Source organism: Pipra filicauda, unplaced genomic scaffold (genome assembly GCF_003945595.2).
Source record: "Pipra filicauda isolate LSUMZ 115617 unplaced genomic scaffold, ASM394559v2 scaffold165_size2600900_pilon, whole genome shotgun sequence".
NCBI classification, from domain to species: domain Eukaryota; kingdom Metazoa; phylum Chordata; class Aves; order Passeriformes; family Pipridae; genus Pipra; species Pipra filicauda.
The window spans coordinates 1,575,363-1,588,449 of record NW_024104162.1 but is presented as its reverse complement, the minus strand read 5'-3'; the positions used below and the strand labels follow the sequence as shown (position 1 = coordinate 1,588,449).

Genomic DNA, 13,087 nt, shown 5'->3' with positions numbered 1-13,087 from the left:
TCCCTGGGCAGCCCATTCCAATGCCCAGTCACTCCCTCTGTAAAGAACATCTTCCTAATGTCTAACCTAAACCTCCCCTGGCACAGCTTAAGACTGTGCCCTTTCACTCTCCCTAATACTTCTTAGCCTTTCCACTTCTTCCTTAGGCTCTGCCACTGAACAGAGCAGATCATTCACCTGATCACACCTTACAAGGGTGTCTTTTGTACTGTCCTCTGGTGCTAATGCCAGGCTCAGACACTCCCTGCAGCCGGTGACCTGGACTGCTGTGTCCTTCCTGGGGGGTTCTGCCTGGGTCAGCACACTTCTGCTGGCAGCAGCTGCAGCAGCAATGGCTTTTGATCATTTGCTGGATCTAGTCAAGTTGAGGGGAGGGAAAAAAACCCAAAAACCAAAACACCAGAAAACCAAACCAGCCAAACAAAAACCATGAACCCCCCCCCCACACACACCTATCACAAAAACCCACCAGCAAGAGCTGGCAGAATGGCCGTGCCCTTCCTGCTCGCCGTGCCTGCGTGAACTGCCGGGCAAACTGCCGTGCCAACTGCCCTGCAAACTGCCGTGCTACCCCCCGCCTGGCTGCTCCTGTTCCCAGCACTCCCTTGAGCTATTTAAATTACCCTCAACTGGGCCTGGAAACACACCTTGCTCATCTGATTGGCTCCCAAGAGCAGCCAAGTCCAGTCCCAGTGGATTATTAGAGTCCCGAGATGCTGTACACAAAGCTGAAAAGCAGCTGTCAACTGCTCAAAGGGCCTTAAATTTGGATGATAAGGTCAATACTGCTGAGCTACCATCTTTTCTGAGTCTCATGTGACAGCTGAATTCTTGTGATGGCAGGATTCCCATTCTGTATATATTGCCTCTCACAAATCTTTGTCTGCTTGAAGGGAGGACAAGTGGTGCAGCCTGAACAGTCCCCCTGTGAGCAGAGGAAGAAAACCTGCAGCTACTCGAGAGGAAAGTCAGCTTGGCCAGCTGAAAGTAGCAATAGCAGTCTTTCTAAAAGATGAGTGAGCTCCAACGTGTGCTCAAGCTTCCTCTGAACTGTTGTTCAATTGAGGTATGTTGGTGAAGCTTGTAAGGCTTCCTCAAGTTAGAAGTTTGCTCAAAGCCTGCCCATGAAAGAGGAAAGGGGTTTGATTCAGCTGAAGCTTAGACACTTCTCTGCAGTGCCTACACTAAGACCTTAGTGACCTCAGGCTTCCTGCAGCAGATGGAGAAGAACAGACACTTCAGAGACATATTCAAGTCCTTGGTGCTTTACATCTGCTCTGAAAGACCAGAAGGCAATTCAGAACCCTGAGGAGCTCTCCTGTCTCTTAAAGCTTTGTGTTTTGATCAGAGTATGAGGGGTTCTAACCTGGCTTACCTAAGCCAAACGCATCAGGATGTTGGTGTCTATGGTTTGATGGTATAAACACCCCTGAGACCTCTGTGTTGTATCACTAGCTGATGAATGTTGTATGCTCTTACAGTCACTATAACTACCCAAAAAGAGCAATTCTTGTTCTTTATTTTTCTCCTTAGCAAGACTTGCAAAACTTCATCTGTTAGCCAGTAGTTTATACAAATTAGCTCATTTTCTACTAAAACTGCTATGTCAAACAGGAACCATTAATCTGCTTGTCTCAGCTCCAGCTCATGTAGCATTGTGTCGTGAATGTTGTCATTTTTCAGCAATGTTCTAGCATTCATCAGGATAATCAGACATGTTTTAAATGGCTGATTTTGTCCATTAGTTTATAGTGCTGTAGAGTGGAAACATTATCCCTAGTATGAGTACTCAGCAGGGCTCAGTGTGCAAATGGCCAGCAGCTTTCCACTAACTGCTAAAATACACTGCCACTTTTCCTGCTGTAACTATGGATTTTAAACCAGCCTTTGCAGTCTGACTGTAGTGTTTTTGTTGACATGTTTGATTTCCTTTGCATCGAACTAAAACCAGTCACCTGCACAGTCTGACAGCTACTGACATCACCCTGTGCCTGGTAGAAGGAGCCTCATTAGTGTGGCTCCCTGAAGGAGGGGGGAGCAGCTCTTCAGGTATGCAGAATTACACCCTTATAAAATGCCTACCATACTGGGTTCCCTTTCTTTTGGACTGCTTTTGAGCATTATAAATCTTTTTTTTTTCTGGTGAAAATAATGAAGGCAAGGGTGTGTGCCTGTTTGCTGGGACCATGTCGTCTGCTGTCACTGTCACTTGCCGAGGCAGGTGTTTGTTGATTTTCTGTTGTTGCTGCACAAATACAGATCTCATAGCCTGTGTCTCGGGGTTGTAGCTTTAGTTTCAGATTATGGAGGTTGGTACAACTGCCTGTCTCATAGATTTGAAGTAAGAAACTGAAATACAGACTTGGATTTTTGTTTTTTTAACTTGATGCATGCTGTTTGTATCAGCTATAGCATGGCCAGTAGGACCAGGGCAGTGACTGCCCCCCTGCGCTGGTGAGGCAGCACCTTGAATTCTGTGTTCACAACAAGATGCACATTGAGGTGCTGGAGTATGTCCAGAGAAAGGCAATGGAGCTGGGGAAGGGGCTGTAGCACAAATCTGATGAGGAGTGAATGAGGGAACTGGGGCTGCTTAGCCTGGAGCAAAGAGGCTCAGGAAGGACCTTATGACTCTCTACAACTACCTGAAAGGAGATTGTAGGCAGGTGGGCTTTGGTCTCTTCTCCCAAGCAACAAGCCGCAGGACAAGAACGGCTCAATTTCATTTTGTTATTTACTTACTGATATCAAGTAGAAATTAATTTTTCATTTAAGTGTTGTTACACTCAGAGGAAGGGTAAAGGTAAAAATTATCTATGCAGGAATCTCAATTTTGTGTTTGCAACTGTTAGCCAAGGCAGATGATAGTGATACTGGGTCCTACTAACTGTGTAATTCTGATTCTTAAAAAAAAAAAAATTAATAGTTACCCTGGATTAATTTTCTAGCATTTTCTGCCTCATTTACATAAACTGCAATCCATGCATTGGAATAGAAGCAGCTCTGCTTGCAGCAGTGCAGAACTGTGTAGTAATTATTGTGTTCCAGCTGAGCTAATGAGTTTGCATCTCCACACCATGCACTCCTGACAGTGGACTAGCTTAATAGTTATTTCTTTTGACTAATCTCCTATAAAAGCTGTTCCCCTTAGTCTCCTCCATTATGTGATTTAGATGGAGAATTGTTCTAGTGCTTGTTTTTTATTATAGTGGTTATGGAACATTACTGGAATCAAATTAAATATAGACATATTAAGGAGTCTGGCACAGTAAATACTGCACTTGTGAAGTTTGAGGGTTGAGAGATTGGAACAAAACCTGTTTCTCCAGCACCTTCCCATGTTCCCAGCTAAATAAAGCAGAGGTGCAAACCCCGGGCTGCCTATCTGCAGCACTGTTCGTTTCCCTCTGTTAAAATTTACTGAGCACTGATGAATAATTAAAGCTCTCCTACCCACAGTTGTTACCATTTGAATAAATATTCCCACCAGTGGAAGGGGCTCAGGGCCCCCGTGTTTTGCTCAGCACAGAAATCTGCTCCTGGCTGGCCGCTGTGCCGCAGGCATTGCCACGGCTCTCCAGCCCGTGCGCCGAGTCCACCCCCAAAAAAGTGCTGCTTGACCTTTCACCGAATTCTCCCCCAGCATGAGCGTGAGCTGCTGGGACTGGGAGAGATCTCTGCACGGGGCTGCCTGCCCAGGGAGGGCTGCCCATCTACCCCGCTCATTAGCTGGAAATGTGCTGCCATAAATGAGGCCAAATCGGGTCAGGGGAATTGCTGGGGAGCAGCACCTGCTCGTTCCACATCTAAATTTGACCCACTCTCTGGCAGCATGGTATTAGCAATTCAGCCCTGCTTCTTGCTACATCTCATTTATAGTTTATAAAGGGTTAATGAATGATTAATAGATATTTTAATGCGTTTTAATTAATTGCTGAAGAGGTCAATAGGTTGTTTAGAAACATGGCTTGTAGCCGTGTATGACATGTTCTATTGTGTTCATAACTGCCTGTCATGCATACAGTCTAAACATGCTTTATATCATCTATAAATAATGTATTAATCCATTGTAAGGCATTTAGAAACAGTATCTCAGGACGGGCTGGGCCCAGTAGTTCTTATTCTGATCCTGCAGCTTTCACTCGTATGAATGGTGCATTGACTTCCAGAGCATGGACCCCGCTGCCTCTGTAACCTGTGATCCTGCTATCACCTGCAGTGCAAGCAGGACCAGTGCTTGTAAGATTGTCTGAAAGGGGCATTGACTATGAACTGCAGGCAAAATCTGGAAAGATTTTAAAAGCTGAGGTAGCTGGATCAATCAATCAAGAAAAACAGTTGAAGTAACTGAATTAGAAGTTTCCTTCCATAGACCATCCAGTTCTTTATATATGTTTTTTAAAACACTGATTTGTGAGTAAATGGGTGGATCATGAAACTATGATCCCGAAGAATTACACAGCAGAGCAGGAGGATAGAGGACCTCTCTATGAGAGTGAATATCTTACCTTTCTCCATGCGGGTGCTCTGAAAACAGTAACCTTCCTCCCAGTTTTGGCTGTGTCTGGTGGGATACACTGCCTTGGTACTTCACATCATGAAGGCTGGCCAGCATGTTAAACAGCCAAGCCAAGTTCCTTCTCCTGTGTATTCTCTGCCTGCTTCTGCCCACAGGCACAGATGATGGATGTCCTTGACCCCACGAGGGGTGCTGCCTGTGTTACACTGGTGGAGTTTGGGGGCAGCTCACATACACAAATGGGATTGAAGGCCACAGACTTGATGAACTTATTATTTTTCCTACTGCAAATGAGGAGCCAGGACATCTGGTGGTAATGATCTAAATGCACTTTTATCCCGTTGCAACACAAACATGAATTCCCAGGTCACCTAACTCTGCATCTTGTAATCATGAAAGCAGCTATTAGTGGTGAGAAAGATAAGTAGCAGAGGCTAGTCCCATATGTTTGAAATCATTCTTTGGTACAGATAATGGCATGAAAAAACAGGTACAAATGAATAGTGGAGGCTGAACTGCTTCAAGGCAACTCTGGGGTGGCTTTATGTGTCAAGAACTGGGGAAACCAGTGAAAGAAACACCTGAGTAAGCATTTCGAGGACTGTTTGGGAACTGGCAAGCACCTTGTGATGTACAAATGCTTTTTTCCATGGAAAGAGCAGAGCAGAGAGGTAGCAGTTTGCTACAGGTTTGGTGTGTTTTTTTATAAATTGATTTATGCAAAAGAAGACAGAGCATATTAGGAAACTGCAAACTGGAAGGAAAAGGTGCTATGACAACCTGAGGACAGTGTCAGGAGGACCTCAGGTAAGTGGCCTGTGTGAGGATGTCCCAGAGTACAGAGCTCAAGGACAGATGTGACACTGAGACTACTCCCACCACACAAGGTGGTTCTGTGCTGAGGTTCTGGTTCTATGCTGACCTACTCTGCTAAGGTGCTGCTGGCCATCCAAGAGTGTGTCAATGTGGTTCTGTCACTGCTAGTGGGCAGGTGAGCTTGTCCCCAAACTACTTTAGATGTCTCTGCCCTGCACTGATGCAGAGGAACCATGACTCGTGACTTGGCACATGCTCTCACCATCTCCATAACTCTGCTTCCTCACTCATAAGCTGGAGCAAATATACGAGCTGATGTCAATGGAATTCTGGAAGAAATAATGAAATATTGACCACATTTTAGCAAACTTGCCATAGATTTAGCTCCAGTGAATGGAATTTCAGCATGACATTTTTTGAGTTCAGTCCTCTGGACACTAAGCAGGCTACAGCACAGTGAATTTATTTTTCTTGGCTTACAAACATAATAGCTGCATGATTAATAATCCTGGATGAACTATGGATTTTCTACCTGTTAAGCATATTGCTTAATTCTTCTACATCTGCCTCCCTTTAACCCTCACAATCCAAACCCTAATAATTGTATCTGAATTTTTGGTTATGAATAGGAAAGAGAAAGCAAGGTCAAAAAAAAGGACAAAAGTGCTAATAAATACCGTTGTCACATGGAAAGTTCTTCCTCCCCTCAACCTCCAAATCACAAATGGAATGTGGTTTAAAAAAAGAAAAAAAGGGAAAAAAAACCCAGATGAAAAAGCAGATCAAATATTTATGTTGCCTGCAGTCATACTGGGGGCCTTTCCAAGAATCGTTCATCAAACATTCAAACGACATGAGAAAACTTACATCATAAAATGAAGTCTGGCCATATTCGGGGAGTGAATCATAAAAATCTTTTAAAGAAAAAGCATGATTGTGTATAGGGAGTGCAGGCAGGCACTTACTGGAAATTAATATTTTTGTTCTTCTTCTGCACTTTCAAAGAAAAAAGTCATATGAAAAATTGCAGGAAAATGTTGTGTTTACAGACGAGAATATAAGAGATAATTTAAAGATAAGATTCATTTTGCTTTGACTACTGTATTTGCATATATGAAATACAATTTTAATGTTTATAAAGTAAATGTTTTCAGGTATAAACTCAAGTCTTGACACTGGGAAAAGATAAGTTTGTAGGCTCAGTGTAGCTTCAGTCTGCAATTGCACATCAAAAGGCATAACTGTACCAAAAATGTTCTGACTCTTTTTAATATACCATAGTTTCTGGTGGGGATAAATTAATGATTAATGTTCCCTATGCTGGTTTAACATTTTCCTTTCCTGAGTATGAATAAATCATACTATTATAAACACAATTTTACTGCTGGAAAAGGATATGCGCTAGAGTTAGGTTTGTACAACCAGAATAATTCTCACTTTAACTCCTTTGCAGAAAAACACAGTGTAAGACAGTTTCTTAAAACTTCTCATGGTTAAACAAGAAAGTGCAGAAAAATACTGCCTGGTTTTGTAGAAAAAAATTAGTGAAATCCTTTTATTAGGTAAGGTGGTCATCTGGTAAGTGAGGCAGAATAATGCTACGATGACAGGGAGTTGTGTGGGGTGGCTTTTTAAGTAGGTAAGTTTTTAAGTTCTGTAATACAGCCAATTTATTTTTGTGGGTGTTCCATGATTCTCTTGGAAGCAAATTGGCTGCTAACACATTACCTTTAAAAAAATAAATTACAATTAAATAAGATGAATCAATGAAGCAGAATCATGAATTATTTGCACCTTCAAGCTTAAAACTTTAAAGCTGAAATATAACATTAGAGCCTGAAGTCAAAGGTGCTATTCTCTTTGAAAAACATCACCTTTTCTATTGGTTTTACCAGGAAAAATTAAAAAATAATTTAAAAAAAAAGGCTTAAGAACTGAGATGCTTTAACTAATTTCTCTTTTAAAAAGAAAAGATGTATTTTTTTTTTCTCAAGTATGACTATTTTGAGCAGTGTCTTTCCTCACATGAACTTTCTCATCTAAAGAGTGCTGTTTCCTTTCATATTAAACAAGGTAAGACTAGAGAAATTATTGCTTCCCTTATTTAAAAAACATACTCTTTTTATCTCTCAAGGGTTAAGAGTTAACTAACACTCCATGTGCTGGAAAGCAGAATTTATAAAGTGGAACAAAACCAGTTACAACATCCCACAGAAAAGGGAAACATGGGGCACCAAAGGTGGGGAGTCACCAGGGTCAGGAAAAAACACAGTATGGCTTGTAAGGAAGGGTTGCTGAATAAGCCTTTGATGTTTTAATTATGTTTTTTTTTTCTGAAGTGTTGTAATCACTCACAGAATGTCTTGGTTCCAACGTTTGATTTTTCCTCTGATTGTCTCATTTTTGTCATCATCCATGCCAAAGAAAACCCAGGCATAAAAATTTATTGTATGAAAGAGATGATCTAATAAAAAAATACAGCGACTGGAGCCTCCTATGTCACAGGTTAGGTCTGTTTGTGTCTGTATTTGCCTCTTAGGAAAAACCTCTTCACTCTTGCAGAGTCATATAGAAGTGAGCTCTTTGCTGGTACTGGTAACTGGCTGGTTATTTGTTTGCTGTTTGTCAGTCATGCCTTCTCTCTTCACATGTAACTGGGTTTTTTTAGCAGTCTGTTGTCTTCTATCTTGAATGGCTGCACCCTTCCTATGGATTATTATTATTATTCTCCTTTGATATCCAGGTTCAATAAGCAAACCATCATAACTTGTTTCACAGAATGGAAAAGAACAAAACTACTCAGGTATGACTATATCATGAAATCTTATTCAAATTTTACTCAAGCAAGCTCCTAGAGATCTGTGAGAGTCCCAGAGGTCTGAGTTTGGACCAACAAAAATTGTATTACAACCAATTGTGACACAACTGAGGGCAAAATGAGTACAGGCTGTGGATGGTGGGGTGGAAACAATGTGCTGCCCTTCTTTATCAGAGGGGACAGAGATGGTGAATGGTTGGTGAGTGGTTTCCTTAGATAAACATGACAAAAACGTGCAGAAATGTTCATAAAACTGCAACATCCACAGATCTTGTGCATGTGCAGGACCTGCAGAAAACAGAGCTGTCCTGTATGCACTCAGTAAGGAAGTCAATCTTGGGAGGAGGAGAAGTCTTGTTTCCATGTGACCTCCCCACATGCTGAAATTCCTCCTCACAGAGAAGCCTGAGAGGTATTTTACATCTCACCACACAACATCATCATAACACCAACACCAATTTTGCATGGAACCTAAACCATGACAGCACTGGTTTGGGGGCACTAAATCCCCTGGTTTGTTGTCCTCTGGAAAAATATGTTGTCTGTTTCCAACAAGGGAAACAATATTTGTCTCTGAATGTTCTTCTGCTTTTCACTCTTTCTCCCTTCTCCAATCCTTTGCTGCCAGTTCCACACAAAGGCAGTGCCCAAACAATGAGGTGCAGTTGATAGACATGAGACAGCGTTGGTGGTGGTGGGAGGTTTTTGTTGTTGGTTTGTTTTTTTATTTTAGAAAAAAGCTTTCTATAAGGGATAGCTGAATGGGAACCTCAGTCTGAACCCTGTAAAGTTTATCTTGTCACCAGTCTCTTATGACTCAATAAAACAGCATGGAGTATTCAATGGTTTTTTGTTATTATGGTTCTTATCCTGATATTTGTGGAGTGTCTGTTCTCTTGCATCTCTCCAGAAACTCATCTGACAGCAAAGCACGTGCATGTCCTCAGCTCAAAGTAAGAAAAGTTTAGGCTAAGGTTACTTGCTGTGAGAAAGCAACTTTAAGATGAAAAGAAAAAGTGGGCAGAAATGAAAGACGCTTTTTATTTTTAGGAGAGAACTTGGGCTTGAGTAACAATTGTTGTGGAGTTCAGGACTGCTGTTAGCAGAGAAAGGGCTTGTGGTCTTGTAAGAAGTTTAATATAGCACTGCTGGTTGACAGCTATGGTTCTCTGCTGCATGGAGATTCTTTCATTTTTTGTTAGTCTCTGTAAAAAGCTTCTTGTCTGGAGATTGGCTGTGATTTAATGGCATTCTTCTAACCTGACTGTTCATGACAAATTCCTCAGCACTTCAGACCATCTAAAGTACATTTAAAGCCTTGGAGGTTTTTTATTTCTCCTAAATCACAGGATGTCCAGACTTTGCACCCAAGGAAAAAATAGTCTTGGAGTGCTTCCAGCAGCCTGAGAGCTGCATTTTAGTCAGGGCAAAGAAAAGACAATATATTGCATGTAGGCATACTTGTGAACAAGAGGCAATATTCTGTCTCAAAAAGATGAACATTTGACAATTGACTGCAGGCTGAAATGCCACCTGCATACTTGTGCCAAGATGGAGCACTTGATGCTTTTGTCCCTGCAGCTGCACCTGGAGCCCAGAGGGTGAGGACTGACTGCACTGCACAGATCTCCATCTGCACTATTTCATTTGCTGTACATTGACAACTTGTGTGCTCCTCACACAGTGTAGTCATTCATACCACAGAAATTACCTTTTTATTGCCCCCTTTCAGAAGGGTTGTAATAACAACTGCAAAAACCTCTTTGATCCTGTTTGACTTGCCTCCTGATGCCTGCTGTTGTTGCCTCTGTCTTTCAGCTCGTCATGAGGTTATCACCAAAGAGATCCTTGAGCTGGATACATGGGAGAACCAGTGGAATGTGGTGGCCACCAACGTCCTCATGCACGACAGTTATGATGTTTGCCTTGTTGCCCGGCTGAACCCCCGGGATCTTATCCCTCCTCCCCCAGATTTAGTGGACCAATAGAAGTTCAGTGACTCTCAGTGCTTCCAGACTCTGCAGAAACTGAAGAATGTGGAGAGACAAATGCTGCATTGGCTCTGGGTGAGAGCTTGAGTGCCACAGAGAGGAAATGGCAACATGTGCTTAAGGACAGAATTGCCTTCGGGCTGTGCTTCTTGGACAATGCTTTATTTGCTAGTACTGGTACTCTGCACTTCTGTGATTGAAAGTCAGGGTTGTCCAGCCTTTGTGCATGGCTTCTCATCTTCAATCTGGCTGCACAAGCTTCAGTGTTGGGCACAATATGGGCTGCTGGGACCCTTTGCCTCACAGGCAAGGGGCAGCCCAGGGCTCATTTCACAGCAGAGCATGACATGACAGAAAGCTTTAGCCACGGAAAACCCTCCTTTGCTGTTTATCACACATGGTTCTACTAAGCTATCCAGGAAGCTAAGAAATATATGAAGTTAACTGATGAAAACAAGTGCCAGACCATAGTTTACTGATGCAAAGGGAAAACATAGACAAGCCTTTGTTTGTTTTAAACAAAAACTCATTAGCCAAGTGCACAAGCTACAGCAAACATTATCTAACCCACAGACAGGACAGTCAAGAGATCCTGTCTTTGCCAGTAGAGCTGAACCTGTACTAGTAGAAAACTAGTCTTTTGGCAACAAGTCACAAGAAAGTCTTCCAGCAAGGTTAGTCAGTCTGTACCAAAGACAAGAAGAATCCTAAATTTTCACATAGAATCTATCTGTTACAAGGCCTTTTGTGACCAAGATCTTAGAGCTCTGCTAGGAAACTTCCTTTGAGAGATGGAGAAGGGGATGCAAAATAACAAAGCAGATCATTATTATCTGCATATCAGCTTTGCAGCTACAGGGAAAGGATAGACATGCTAAACAATAAATTTTTATATAATAGGAATAGCTTTAATGAAGTAGCATAAGGTAAATTCTCTACCAACAGAATTGGCTATAATCATAGGGAAGAGGAATAATTCAAACAGTGCTTCTGAAGGCATAGTTAGCCTTTGTAGATCTTGAAGACAGTAGGTTAGAGAGAAAATTGTTTCTAGTACCACCATCCCATTTTAATTACCAATAACTACTCATCAGTTCTCTGGTGCCTACCTTACAGTGTATCTGTCTGTCACTGCCTGGGCAGTACAGACAAGGGAATTGGAAATCTCAGTTGTGCTCTTGGGCCACAATTGCAAATGACAGTATGCTGCAATGCAGAATGAATGTCAGAGACAAACACTGAGTAAAGTATGATATATCATACTTTATGAGACAATATGAGAATGATCATTGTCATGATCATTGTCAGCAAGAAGTTGCTTTTGATCCCACAAAAGCAGCAACAAAACTAAAAGGAAAGAACTGGCAGTGAAATGAGGGAATCCATCAGGTAGTTCATCCATAGTTATTTGCAGGATTGCACTTCAGAGCATCTCTATTTTCTTTCTCAGTCTTATTTTAGGCTGCAAAAGTATCAGCTATTTTTTTTGGTTGGATTTTTTTTGCTTGAAATGCTTATGGCAGAGAGGGATGGAGAGGATGACCCGAAAGCCCTTTCCCAATTCTGACTTTTCTGATTTATGAACTATTCTCTAAAATACCCAGTGGGAGTATTAAGCTGTCATGTAAAAATTACTAGCATGAGTGTCACTAAATCTTATTTGATAACACTAGTAGGACACTGAGAAGTGCTCAGATAATAAGGGAACTGGGGAGAAGAAACTCAGGAAAACATGTAGAAAAGAAGTAAATCTGTGAGCAGATAATCACTTGTCTCTCCTTATGTTTCCCAAGCAGAATGAGTGTGACAGCCTAAACTCTTGTGTTTGTATAACTTCTGTATTATCCAGCCATTCTTTTTTCATATGTAGGTCATCATCTGCCTAGAACAGAGCTGTGACAAGCATGAACTTCAGCAGTACAAATCAGCGGCCGGTTCCTACAATCTTAACCCCTCTGGTCGCTAAGTGCAGTTGTAGGCATAAGATCAAGGAGGCAAACTCTGCTTTAGTATGTTTTTAAACAAACTCGATGGAAAGTTCTTCCAATTGATAACCATCCAATATTGGAAACTCTTCGGCTTTTGTTGTTACTGTGAAGTAAAGGTAATCTTGTTCTAACTTCTCTACAAGGTTCTTAGGGCAGCTGGAAGCAATGTTCTTGAGCATATGTTAAGTGTTTCCTTGTGAAATTTGTGACTGTAGCTACTGCTTTTGCTTCTTTCACCTTTTTGCTTTAAGGAAGAATATTTTAAAGGGTTTTTTTTTTCCTTTGGTCTCTGCTTTATGGTCTATTACTTATGGTTCCTGAGGTTTAAAGCCTGTCTGAAAGACAGTCTACTTGTAATATTTGAAGGGGAGAAGGAAGACATTTGCAGGCTTTCACTAGTCATATTTGACCACGTATGTGAAATGCAGCTGACACTCCTCTATTAAACTTTTATTCCAGTAGTGAGCTGGCTGTTTCTTTCCCACTTCATATGTTTTGCTTTTTTGACTGATATTTAATGAGCTGGATGAAAGGAAAGTACTCTGAGAAGGTCTGACAATAACTGAGGAGAGTAATGACATATTTTAAATACTGACCTTGCAATCAGGGATCTTGAGCTGTAGTGGGCAATTAACAGGTTTATTTTTCATGCAGCACTGGCAAGTGACCTTCCCCCTGTGTGTACCAAGCATCACCTCTCCTGCTGCCCACAGGGTCTGACTGTCAGTGGGGACTCTCACTTGTGTGTGTCTCTCAGTTTCTGCCCAAGTTGGAATGTCTAGCACTGTATGTCAAGCAGGAGAATTTTTTTTCTGGATTAAATCTAAAATGGGGGCACTAACGTCTTAATTTTATATTGTCCCTATGTAGTTCGTGGGTTCTCCTTGGGGTGACTACAATTTCTAAACCAATATTTGGAAATGTAGCTTGGCTGAGGAAGGAAGAGGAAGAAAGC

At 41.7% G+C, this 13,087-nt stretch overlaps 1 protein-coding gene across 1 annotated transcript in view; it reads left to right on the top strand.

Annotated features, from left to right (window-relative positions):
• The window catches only part of KBTBD12 (kelch repeat and BTB domain containing 12), a 30,878-nt gene extending 20,365 nt beyond the window's left edge, over positions 1–10,513 (top strand). Inside the window, exon 5 of the mRNA XM_027729265.2 lies at positions 9,972–10,513. Within this exon, the coding sequence (XP_027585066.1) occupies positions 9,972–10,141 (170 nt within the window). The 3' untranslated portion in view covers positions 10,142–10,513. The remainder of the gene's footprint in view (positions 1–9,971) is intronic.
• The last annotated feature ends 2,574 nt before the right edge of the window (positions 10,514–13,087 follow it).